Source organism: Melospiza georgiana, chromosome 2, assembly GCF_028018845.1.
Source record: "Melospiza georgiana isolate bMelGeo1 chromosome 2, bMelGeo1.pri, whole genome shotgun sequence".
NCBI lineage: Eukaryota > Metazoa > Chordata > Aves > Passeriformes > Passerellidae > Melospiza > Melospiza georgiana.
In genome coordinates this window covers 84,870,574-84,883,668 of record NC_080431.1, presented here as the reverse complement: position 1 = coordinate 84,883,668, position 13,095 = coordinate 84,870,574, and the positions used below count along the sequence as shown (strand labels likewise).

At 45.1% G+C, this 13,095-nt stretch overlaps 1 protein-coding gene across 2 annotated transcripts in view; it reads right to left on the bottom strand.

The window, feature by feature from the left end:
- Positions 1 to 13,095, bottom strand: part of LSAMP (limbic system associated membrane protein) — a 304,228-nt gene that overhangs the window by 110,548 nt on the left and 180,585 nt on the right. For both annotated transcript variants that reach the window (XM_058018739.1, XM_058018740.1), the window contains exon 3: positions 1,871 to 1,996. In XM_058018739.1, the coding sequence (XP_057874722.1) occupies positions 1,871 to 1,996 (126 nt within the window). The remainder of the gene's footprint in view (positions 1 to 1,870; positions 1,997 to 13,095) is intronic.

Here is a 13,095-nt window from a genome sequence, read left to right as displayed (position 1 = left end):
AGAAAACTGTCCCCACAGTCAGAGTAGGGATGGGATTCTTCAGTTCTGTTGCTAACTAGAGGGAATAGCCAGAGCGAGGATTTGTTCTGTGGAGACTTTTGTAAAAAAGGAGAAAAAAAAATCATCTGTGTCTGATACAGTGAAATAGGTGGTACAAATGAAAAAAACTCCCACAAAGCAGCAACAGCCAAAATGATGAGTCAGGACAAGAATCTTCTCACTGCTCTGAAGAAAGCATCTCATGTGTACCAGATCTTAGATTTTATGAAGATTTAACGCCCTTAACTCAGTGTTAGGCTGTGCTCACAGAGTAGCTAGGGAGTATCTTTTAGTTGGATACAAGAAAGAGAACTTAAAGACTGATGCAGCGGTAATATGGAAGAATTGATATGAAGTAAACCTTAAGAACAGAAATATCACAGCGAGAAGATTCTATATACATAATTAAAAATGAAAAAAAAAAAGTAAAAAAAAGTTCTCTTCTCCTATGAATGTAAATGGCACAGTCATACTTAATTTAGAAAAAAAAAAAAAAAAAAAACAAAAAACAAAAACCAAAAAACAGAAGAGGAAAGTCAGGTAGTGATGATAATACCACAGATGATTAGTGTTCCCCTAGTCAGCCCTGCTCTCACCTCCTCTTGGCAGGCTTTCCCCATCTTTTTTCTCTTGGTATTGCAAGAAATGGGCCAGAAATACAGACTGCTTATCTAGCTTTCATATACATGAAAGCTCAGGAGAACTTTGGTTTGGCTGAAGACACAAGACAGGAATTTAAGTAACCCCAATCTCAACCACAGGCTCGAAATCCAGGGGCTTCTGGATGTAGCCCTTAGATTAAGCTCTGTTCCAATGTGTCATTCTACCTTTCTCTCTCCAACTTTCTTTCTGCAACACTTTCTGGCTCACTTTTCTCCTCTTTTCTGGCTGCTGAACTGCAGTAGAAAGCTGGACTAACTGTAGCATATGCAGAATGTTTGTTCTCTGCCTCCCTCAAATCCTCTTTAACCCTTTACATATGTAGGAGTATCACAGAAGATCATTCATATGGGGCTAATCAATGCTTTCCCCATGCATTTTAGATAAAAGTATATCTGATCGGAAAAGAAATCAGATAAAGAGTTTTTCTCTCCTCCAAGGACATGATACGGAAGGATAGAAACCTACCTCTTGTTCACATCCTACTGTTAAGTCTTTAGGGGTTGAAGGTACCCACGCTGCTAACCCCCTTTTAGTCTGGCTACTAAAAAGATATCCTTCTCCCAACCTTGCCACATCCTTGAGCATGGAGGGCACAGTGAGACAGCAGAACAAAGATGGTGAGTTCTCCTTTATTCTGTTACCATCCTGCTCTTCACTCACCTTGAAGATCAATTGCCTTCTTTAGTCACCTCAGAAGACACAGGACTTTTGGCCAAAGTGGAGAGCAATATGAACTGGGCTACTGTTTGCCTCTCCCTTTTAAAGCAAATCAGTAGGAAGCAAATCCCATGGTTTTCATAAAGAACCTCTTTTATGCAATGTCTCAACAGAAATCCTTTTCCCTCAGTCTAGCACCAGCAGCATTTCATCTCCACCACTGTGCTGTGCAGTACCAGTGGTAGAGATTGGGACAACTAGATGAACATCTAAGCTAAATAGAATTACAGGTCCAATTCTGCAGAGCATCTACTGAAGTAATTTCATTTGTTCACTTGGAAAACCTGATTATTGTGCCTGGGAATTCATACTGCAAAACAAGCTTGAAGTACATTTAAGATTCTTGCCACTTTTCTATAGCTGCCTATATTGCTACTGAAATTTTCTTTGATGCTGGAAGAGAAGGGAACTACTGTACAGATCACAAATCGAATCCAGTTGGATTTCTTACCTGTGGGAGTGAGGTGCCTCCAGGTGATGACAGGCTCAGGACGCCCATTTGCCATGCAAACCAGGGTCACATTGCTGCCCTCATTCACGGTGATGTCCGAGGAGATATTGGAGATCTTTGGTGGAACTGCAAAGACAAAAGAAAGTTTGACCTTGTTATAAGCAGAATTATGGAGGGCAGCTTGCCTAGCCTAATCAATTACCTACCTATTAACCAGAGCCAGCCACAAACTCACCTCACAGGCTGCACCCCTCTCACTACTAGCTGGGTTTCTGAAATTACATCATAGTAGTATGTACTGGTGTGTAGTTTGTATTTCAAGGGTCTACAGCTAGAAACAGCCTGTGCTGCAACTGCAGCTTTGTGTTTGCACAAGTTTGGGGGTCTTCATAAAATGACCTCTCAGAACTTGCCTGCCTACCTCAAGGCTACCTGGAAGGGACCAGCAGGCTCCAAGTATCATCCCAGCTAATTTTTACACTCTGGGGAGCCCCAGATGGAGTTCTGCATCCTCCTGTGGGATGCCAGGCTTCAAGGCACTGACTCAAAGGGTGAACTAGTTATTGGTTTCTGTGACACCTTTCAGCCAAGAAGGATCCCCCATGGGCTACCTGCAGTAGGCAGTCTCTGGATGACTGCACCACCCATGGCAGAGCACCAAAGGCACAGTAGAATCTTTAAGATTCACAAGATCAGCCATGACTTGGACATTCAAGATCCTTAAAAACTTTCCAAACTGAGTTTGTGTCATGGTACCAGAGTGACCATCAACTGGGACCTGAACAGGCACTTCCAGGTGTGGAGTGTGCCAGCTGCTGCAGTCTTTTCTCTCTCACACCCATGTCTTGCTTCCATGCTTCACACCCCATGTCAGGTGGTGAGGGATTTTCACTAAAAAGGAATCCTCTAGTTTGTTTTTTTTTTAATATATTTTCAGCTTCCAAATTTGTGTGTAGCGAGGAATGAAACAACATAATTTTCTGCTTTGCTTACCACAGAGTAAACAGACAGCAGCTTCCCCTTCCCCCTGCCTGGCAGGAGTGGCTGATGGTCCTTTTGAAGCAACACTGCCTACAAGCTAGGTGGGGAAAAGGAAATGAAGCCTGAAGAGAGCAACTCACTACTTCCAGCTGTGTTGCTGGATTCACAGGAATGTTGTTTACAACCCACAGCTCATTAGCCCCTCTCTGTAGGCCCCAAACTCACAGACAACGTTATAGTATCTATGGCCATGGGACCCCCGTGAAGGAAGGGGACTGTTGAGTAAAGTGAGGCAGACATCTATTTCCCAACAGGCTCACTCAGGCAGGCAAGGAGAGATTGAAGGCAGGGGCACTGCGGTTGTCGTGACCTGTGGAGAAGTGACAATGCAGAGGGCAGTGAGGGAGCAGCCAGGGGCAGCACAATGGGGAAGGCTTTTGCATGCCTTGTGAAAGCAGGACAGCTGGGGACCCACCTCAAATGCCTGTGCACCACTGCAAGCATCATGGTGGAAAACCAGCAGGAATCTGATGTTCACACAGATTCACAGAGGGATGTGTGTGAAAAATCATTGGGATTTTGGAGCTGGGCTGAGACAGCTCAGGACTGGCATGTAACTCAGATACAGGCTTTCTAAGAAAGACAGGCAGGAAAGGAGAGGAATAAAATTGCAAAGCAGTGGCTGGCATGTACCCAGGTCTGGATGGTGAACTAGCTCAGATGTAAGGATCAGAGATATCACAGCATCACTCTTATTCCTTGGTGGTTGTTACCAATTACTTGATTAAGAAGAGGCAATACTGCGTTAGACAGGTAGTATAAGCCTCACAATAACAGTCCCTCTTTAGGGACCAACCACATTGATATTTTCAGGAAGGGAAAAATTTCAAGGCTCAAGCAGTCACACGTGAGAGTCCTTCAGGTTCAGCATGAGTTAGCAGTATGCCCTTGCAGCAAAGACCAAACATCCTGGGTTGTATTAGCAAGAGTATAACCCCCAAGTGGAAGGAACTGTCTAAAACCCTTTACATGGTGCTTATGAGACAGCATCTCAGGCACTAGATCAGTTTGGGGCTCTCCAGAACAGAAGGCCATAGACACACTGGAGCAAGTCCACTGGAAGGCTCCCAAGATGGGAGAACCTAAGACAGATAGGTCTGTTCAGTCTTGAAGAAGAGAAGGCTGAGGGAGATCTTGTTGCTGTCTAAAAAAGTGAGTGGGAACGTGCAGAAAAGACAGAGGCAGGCTTTTCTCAAAGGTGCAGTGAACACTGAAAAGCAGCTAACATGAGCTGCAATTTAGGGAAAATTCTGATTCAAGATAAGGGAAAAGCTTTTACTTTCAAAAAGGGCTCCTCAGAGAGGGGATGGCAACTTATCCCTGGAGATACAGAAAACTCACTTCCTTTCTTTTCCAGTGGATGAGGGGAACATCCTGTTCCATAGAACAGGACAGACCTGCCCATTGTTCCAGCTAGCAAATCTGCAGGCTGGCAGAGCCCTGACAGTTCTGGTGCCAAAATCCAAAGTGCTACTCTTACTTACTGAGAACAAAGCAACTTGGAAGGCCACCTCTGACCTGATAGAAGACCAACATGCACAGGAGAGGACAGGGGGGCTTAGTCTGGGAAAGAACATCAGAGGCTGCTATTTCTGGTAAAGTTGTGGTCCAGGTGTTCTGTCAGGGGACACAAGGACAGTGACTTTGGAGCACAATTTATCCATGGTGCTCACTGGGTAAGGAAAGCCCAGGAGTAAAACCAGTGGCTATACCACATTTTGGGAATATTATTGCAACCTCAAGGGGTTAACATTTGCATAAGGAAAAAAAAGACATGCAACAAACCAAGAAGGGCTAAGCTAAAGCAGGACTAGCAGGTGAAGCTGTGGGCTAGTGTGAAGTCCTAGTAGAATGGTGCAATGCCAGCCAAAATGGCTGAGGAAAGAGCAGCAAAAGCCACTACAGGGCAGCAGCAGAGCTCCAGCTGGGACATGTATAAACTGCTGCTCTCCAAAGCCGTCAAGACATTTTACTTCACAGAGGATCAAATAAACTCAGCCAGCACAAGCAGTTTTGACCATGCCTACCGAATGCCCAAGAGGAAGAGCATGTGTCCAGATGGTCATATCTGTCTTGCCACTTTTTCAGATGAGGGTGAAAAGGACATCCAAGACTGAAATCCTGTTAGGAATATAATGGCTGGTTCCTTTCAGCTGGCACCTCAGTCAGAAGGCAAGGAAAGGCTAAGACAAGGGGGAATAGGGCAGAAAATAATTTCCCTCTGAATTTAAAACCTGGCTTGGCTTCATCTGTTTAGAATCCAAGGCCAGTGGACAATAATTTCACTCAGATAAAAAGTCAGAGACTTTTAATTTTCAGGGCGTCAAGCCAGCATGTTAAAATGCCAGAACTGTCAGCACCAGCAACAGTTAGCATTGCCTCCTTGGCACTTGTCATTACTTTGCACACACCTTTTTAGGACAACCTTAAAATGAGAAGCTTTGACCTTATTATTTTTCCCCATGTGTGGGTTGTATTATGTTTTCACAGGTCCCAGACAGCTGAAAGAAGGATTGCTGAGAATAAAACCTCCTGGGACCAGAATCTCCTGGGTGTCACAGCCTGCATTTGCCCAGCCAACTCCTATTGACCCTCAAGTGGAAAATTCTTTTGTGACTGGTCTCTCCGAACCATTAGCAGAGGCAAACCCACAAGCTGCAGCCCCACAGCAGGGCAAATACTACAGCTCAACAGCACTTACAGGCATCTTCATAATTTGACTAACAGCTTTTTACTTCAGGGTAAAACAGGCTGCTGCTAGACCCCTCTGGCTCCAAGGACCCCTCTGGTTCCAAGGGAAAGCACTGCCAGGGTCTTAGGTACTGCTGAAAGATATAGGATTGACATATTTTTTTGCTCTTTTAGTGTAAATCATATCAAGTATCCATTACAATGTGCTTGGGATGCCCCTGGTTGGGGTGGGGAGCAGAATCATGAAAGGAAGCATGCTATAGTACCCCACTTCTCCATCCCCAGACAGGGAGGATGCCCTGCCCACAGCAGGGACTGATTCTGGAGAGATGGGAATGAACACTGAGAGGCATGGCTTAAAACTCACATATTTGTTTCTTCTACATTTCACATCTACGGCACAAGGCTGATGCCAGCCCAGCATCTCATCTTCCATGTCACTGACAGCAAATAACAAATCCCAAAGTAACCAGCGGCCATTCTCCATGAGAGAAGCTCACATTGGAAGGGACGGAGAGCTGCAAGGCAGGAGTGAGACAAGGGCAGAGATACTGTAGGGTGCCCTGGACTGGGAGGGCAGCAGGGCAGGAGGGGTACAAGGTCAGAGCTGGTGTGGCAGATTTTAAGTCCCAAGAAAGATACAGTGACAGAGCTGGGTAGAACAGGCTTGTGCAGAAACAGCTTGCACTGAGGCTGTTCTAGTTAATTGCCGTCAATCCTTCACTTCATGACAACTGCAACTCACAATAATTTAAATAATAAGAAAGACTGAGACATGAAAAATAGATCATGCTCCCCCAGCACAATCACTGTTGCTCTCCAGATGAAAGCAGGTGATTTGTTTCCACAAAAACACCCTCTATAGCAGTTATTACAGACCAGGGGCTGCATACGCAAGGCAGCAAGGAAACCACAAACAAGCAAACACACAAACATCTGCTGCTGTTATCCTTGCCTTTTATGACCAAAGCCCTTCAGAGCTCAAAACTCCTCCTGAGATATTACCTGGGATGGTGTGGGCGGGCTGGATCAGTGTTCTGATTCAAGGCTGTGGAAGGAGGCAAGGAGCAGTGCTACATCCCTAATGTCAGTAAATGAGTGAGGTTAAGAGACACAAGTTCACATGCAGGAGACAAGCTCATTAGTGCCTTTCCAGGAGTGCATGGGGGATGGCACAAGGCCACCCTTGCTAAAGCACTGCTTCTAGAGATCTTTTCCTGATGTTGTTTATGCTGAACCTGACCTATGCCACAGCTCCCAAACAGTTCAGATCCCTGCCTTTTGATCAGAGAACCTAGACACAGCACAGGCACAAAGTGGCAGGAGTTGGAACCACTGCTTAGCAGAAGTTATACAAGGGGTACTCACAGGCTGGGGGCACTAGTCCCTGGCTCTTGCACTGATGGAACTCTGCTTTCATGGTGCTTCACATGACACCTCAGGGCAGCAGGAGGATGGGTTTGTGAGAAAAGGGCAGGAAGCACAGGACTAGGAACTCAAGTCAGGTATGACAACAAAAAATGCAAACAGAGGGAGAGTGGACACCTAGTGAGAAAACTCTGAGCCATGTAAATGCACTCGCATGAAATTCAGTCAGACTCCTTGGACTCTTCCCTCTGGGTAAACAGTGTCCTACATCTAAGAGCCTTGGATGGAGCTTTCCACTGTGGGGCAGCTACTCCCCAGTCTCCAATTCCAAAACTGCTCAACAGTACAGTATTTTGTCAATAAGTCACAAAATCATTAAAAAAATACAGCTCTTATTCCCAGTCTACAGACCTATAATACAGCAAAAGCTACTTAATACCTCCAAGACACAGATGCAAACAGTACTGCAACTGCCTAAGAAAGCCCATAAGCTTCATTTAAGTGGTCTAACTGCTTGTCCGAAAAAGGGCACCTTGGATACAAATGGAAAAATTCTCAATTCCTTCCATATATCCTCATTAGTTGCTTCCTCCAGCCTATTTCCTTCCTCTCTGTAGGCTAGTAGGACCCCCATCTGTTGGATAAAATTAAGAGTCCCACCCACTAATACACAGGAGTGACCAACTCTCAGGGCAAAAAAAAAGAGAAAACATCAGGACTTCTCTCCAAAGTCAAAGGAACTTTGCAGCCACTAAAACCCTCCCCAGGTGCCTATCAATTAGCCTTGAGAGTTCTTATTTCCTTGTCCCCAGATCCCAATTAACAGCACTTTATATAAAACGCTAATAAGCCCCAAAGCAGAGGTAGGGGGGATGCTGACCATCATATGGTTCTTCAGTACTTTAGAACAGCCGCCTTGCTCACCACAATTAGGGGTCCTTTCCTGGGGCAATTAATTGACAGCAAATTGGCCTCATTAGTCATTGTTTAGTTAAAGTGTTTAGTGGTGAAAAGAGAACCTGAAGAAGGGGTTGAGCTGCTAAACACAACTAAATGGTTTAATTTCCCTCTTATGCTTGCAGCAGGCTAATCACAGCTCTTTACAGCAGTAACAAGAAACAGCTTGTTGATGCTAAAGTCCGCAAAGGGAGCAAGCTGAGGGCTGGAAAGTAAAATCCAGACACCCTTTGGGATGCTGCATGGTAATGTTTCTGAAGCATTCTACAGAAGAAATGCGACATCAGACCCAAGATGTGTTTTTTACGGTCTGATTCACGCTGCAGCCTCAGCCAGAGGGAGACGAAGCTGTCAGCAGAGCGAGAGGGCAGAGAGGGAAGTTGCTGAACTTCATTAAAGAGAGTGGACTCTGAAAGAGCATTCTGACCTTCTACTCAGCTAGGCTTGTTTCACTCTGCCAATGCCTCACTCACCATTCAAGCTTCTGTGAAGTAGAGGCAAATGCTGAAGGCTTGGTTTTGTTTTTTAATCCCCTGGGAAACAAAAACCTCTCAAAATACACTACAGAGTTTCCACAAGGTGTAAAAATTCCCTCTTTATGTTGTCTGAAAGGGAGTGCCTCATCACGTGGCCTTTAGGGAAGAGTCTATGACAGCCAGAGCATGGAAGCCACTTTAAAAGATCTGCAGTTCCCAGCCCATAGTGTGCTCCCCCACTGCTCTGCACCGCGGCAGCTGATCTCCATCAAGCACCACTGCTGATGCCCAGAGAGGCCGGGCAGAGAGAGGCACAGGGGCTGCTAGCTTGGGCCTGCATCTTGGTGAGCTCCCCCATCAAGCAGCTGGAGCCTCACCCGCTGAGACGCCAGGCAGGAAATTGTTTAAAATCCAGATGGGGACTGTGCATATTGCACTGCCTGGGAGCAGAGAAGCAGACAGGATCCTGTAAATCAAAGCCATGTGCAAAGCTACCCACGAGCTGGGTAGCATGTCAGAGCACACCACACTGGAGAGTTAAGATCTTACAAGCCAAAACATTTTGTCTAAAGGAATGCTCTGCCTCATCCAATAGTGTCTGGACTATTTTTTCCACATAACATTGCATGGGAAGCCCTTTCAGTACATTCTTTCTTTCTTAGCAGAGAGCAGCACAGTGTGTGAAGGTGTTACACTGTCCCATTCCTGAGCTGTTGAAAAAGACAGCACAGAACTGGGCTCAATTCTTTGCACTCATCATCACTGATTTTACTTTTTATAAACTTGTCTCCACTAAATTTTCAAGAGAGAAATTATTTAGCTTCCACACTGAAAGAAACACAGAAAGGAACATCTTAAATCTCAAGCCAGCCTTGTTTTTCAGTGCACTAAGGTGACAGTATAGGTCAGGGTTAAAAGCAGTCTCACTCCTGTTCATAGCCCAGCACCTCCATTTGAAAACTGGATGCCAGCCTTGCACTGTAAAGCATCTCCAGCTCTGAGCCTAAGCTCCAGCTTTTACCCAGTGCTGATTGTATTTCACCCACACCTGGCTTTTTGGTGTGCCCTCCCCAAGTACAGGTTTACAGAACCCACATTTTGGATCCTGATGCAGTCCAGGAGAGCAGGTTCTCAGTTATCCGCTCAGCATGTAAATGAAAGCACAAAACACAAGCCAGGCATATGCCCAGTATCTGCTTATCACCAGATATGCACCTCTGCATATGAAGTTTTCTGCTACAACCCTTCCCTTTCTTTTCTATTAGCATACTGAATTTATGCCACTCATCTGCAGCTCCTGTCTTTAAAGCACTGCTCTGTGCACTTGCACTTGTTTGCGCTGCTGCAGTTCTTTCTGCTTGTAAAACTGACTTCAAGAGCTTTATGGCCAACCCTCCTAGAGGAGCCTGCTGTGACAACACAGCCTTCTTCACAGGACATGTGTAAACAACAACAGAAGTGCTTGCTATGCTAATCCCCAGGGATTAACTCTTGAAATGCCACCTAATCCCAAACATTTTAAGGACTGCGGATGTACACAGCTTTTGGTCTTTGTTTCAAGTGTGTTTACATATTCCCTTAAACTATTCTTTTAAAATCTGGTAAGTATTTACTTATGGGACTGAAACAATAAAAAAAATCTTTCTTTTTGTAGACATAATCAGCCATCCTGGAAGAGAAATCCTGTAAGAAAAGTTGTCCTTAGTGTTCAGGTCCTCCAAAGACATTTCTGAGAATTTTCTTAAGAAGAACCTGTTCACAGGAACATTAAGCATGTTGGATGTATATGGCCCGCAGCTGAGTCCTAAGATGCAGCCTTTCTAGGGCTTGATTCAGAGCCAAGGGAGCTTCTCCTGTGATGTTGTTCACCTCTGGACAAGTCCTTTTACAGCAAGAATGGGTGATGGCTTCAAGGAAATGCCGCAGCCAGAAGAGAAATGCTTTATTAGTCAGTTGGGAAGAAAATTCCCAAGATTATGGGTTTTCAACTGAGTCCCATCAGGCCTTGGCTCCTGCCTGCTAACTCCTTCTTTGGGACATAGATTAGGGAGCACTGGCCAGGTATGAGGAGGAAAAAATAACAGAGAAAAGCCTATGTCATTCCAGGGCAAGAGGTACAGGTCGAGAAAAGGTCCTAAAAAGGCAAGTGGGGAAGTAATTTAGTTTCAGCTAATACCCCACTCTGGCTGGAGAAACAGAGCCAAATTTTTTGTTTGTTTGTTTTCAGATCTTGTGCTGTTGTTTATATTCAGTTCATTAGGGACAGTGTACAACCAACAGAACAACCATCATGAACCACTGATGAACATCCACACAGAGGCCATCTCTCTTCAAGGGCTGTTCTCAGATTCCCTTGACTGCCCATGGTTTATCCCACATCCTCTTTGACAAGCCACAGGGTGATAAATATGGCTCTCAAAGTCTTGTGGATACCACATACCCAAGGATCTGGCTCAGTTTCAACCGAGGCATGTTTGCAGTGACAAGCCTCTCACTCAAATCAAATGCATGTAGTACATGTAGAATATTTTTTATTAGCAGGCTTTCCTTTCTCACACATTGAAGTGAGCAAAATGGAGCAGGACAGCTTGCTGTAACCACCTTTCAAGATAGCTTTCAGGATTCTGGAGGAGCAGAAAGCTACAGCAGCACTTTGGAAATACTGGATTTGCTTTCAGTTAAAAGTATGAAGAACCAAGATAATAATCCCATACTGGCACTTTGACACAGAATCACAGAATGTCTTGGGTTGGAATGGATATTAAACCTAAAATCATCTAGTTCCAACTCCCCTGCTGTGGCCAGGGACATCTTTTACTAGATCAGGTTTCTCAGAGCTTCATCTAACCTGGCCTTGAACATTTCTAGGGATGTGGCATCCACATCTCTTGGCAACCTGTTCCAGTGCCTCACCACTGTCAAAGTGAACAATTTCTTTCTAACACATAATCTAAACCTGACCTCTTTCAGTTTGAAGCCATTTCCCCAACCTGTCACTACATGCTCTTGTCGATATTCTCCTCCATCTTTCTTGTAAGATTCCTTTAGTTACAGGAAGGCACTGAAAATTAGGTCACCTTGAAGCCTTCTGTTCTCCAGGCTGAAGAACAATCACAATTCTCTCAGCCTTTCCTTGTAGAAGAGATGCTCCACCCCTCTAATCACCTTGATATCCCTCCTCTGGGCTCACTCCAACAGATCCATGCCCTCCCTGTGCTGAGGACTCCAGAGCTGGATGCAGCACTCCTGGTGAAGGTCTCACAGAGCAGAGCAGAGGGGCAGAATCCCCTCTCTCACCCTGCTGGCCACGCTGCTTTGGGTGCAGCCCAATACAATTGGCTTTCTGGGATTGCATTGTCACTATTTCTGTATCCAGAGACCTGGATGGCCTTTCCCACCACTCACAGTTATGAAATACCAGCTGTGAGACCTTCATTTGCTAGCCATTGTTGAGCTTGGTGATAGCTGCAGCAGCCTCATTTCTAAAGCCCAGGGTGTTATCATCAGCCATTTGAGAAGGGAAAGCCAAAGAGTTCAAAGCAAAGAATCCCTCCTGCCAGAAACGCTCATCTCTGCAAGTCTGATCCAGCAGAAAAGAAGAAAAAGCAAATGCAGTACTCCTGAAGTAAAGGTATCTTTGAACAACATAGGCAGCTGGCTAGAGCTGAGATGTGATTGTGGTGATCTCCTTCCCACAAAGCAACCAAGAGCCAAGTTTTCTGAGAAGGACAGTTTCTGCAGGTGGAGCTTCTCTGCCAAAAGAGATTGCACTGTTTTGGTTCAGCCACGTGCAAGAACACCTTGACACCTTGGAATTTTCCCACTGTTTCCCTTTCCAAGCTTTGCTGTGTGCTGCATACATGCAGACAACCTCAAAGGGAGGGAAGGGATGAATCCCAAGAGCTTTGCTCTGTAAACATATGACATTGAATTGGTGCCATTTCAATTAAAGGAGAATTTCTCCCAGACTGCCATGAATGAGGCTTATTCTTTGTCTGCAGCTTTACTAGGACACATAAAAACACTGCCTTCTTCCCCCAGAGTGGTTCAAGGCCGCCCTCTTCAAAGTTAATGGTTTGCTGGTCTCTTAGTGTTACAAACTGAGGGAATCACAGAATGGATAAGGTTGGAAGAGGTCACCATGGGTCATTGGTCCAACCTTCCTGCTAAAATATCATCCTAGACTACACTGTCCATTCAGGAGGATAGGTTATATCCAAAGGTTGCCAGCACCTTTATGTTTAGTGGGACAACATCTTTACAGACAACTTTTATCTAAGGTTCTGCAAGCAAATACTTGCCACTCCAGAAATCCAGTGCTACTGGCTGCAGAGCAGGAATGAGGTATCTCCTCTGATTTTCAACAAAGAACACAAACAAAAAACTGCATTCACTTCCAACTGCAGTAGGGAATCAAAAACTAAGTCCCATGTAAAACACAAGCCATGTCTCTTTACTGTGACAGCACATCCACATCTGAGCCTCTGTAAAAGCACAGTTTTGAAGGTAAGCAACACTACTAAAAAACTGAAGGAATCACTCAGGTGGTCTGGTACTCCACATTCAGTAATTGTTCTACACACTTGTGCTCCACCTTTGTAAGGCTCAGCTCTCATTCTCACTCTTAGGGAACCAGTGTGTGCAAGATATACGGCATTCCCAGAGACTGGTACCCTACTGGTGTCACAAGAG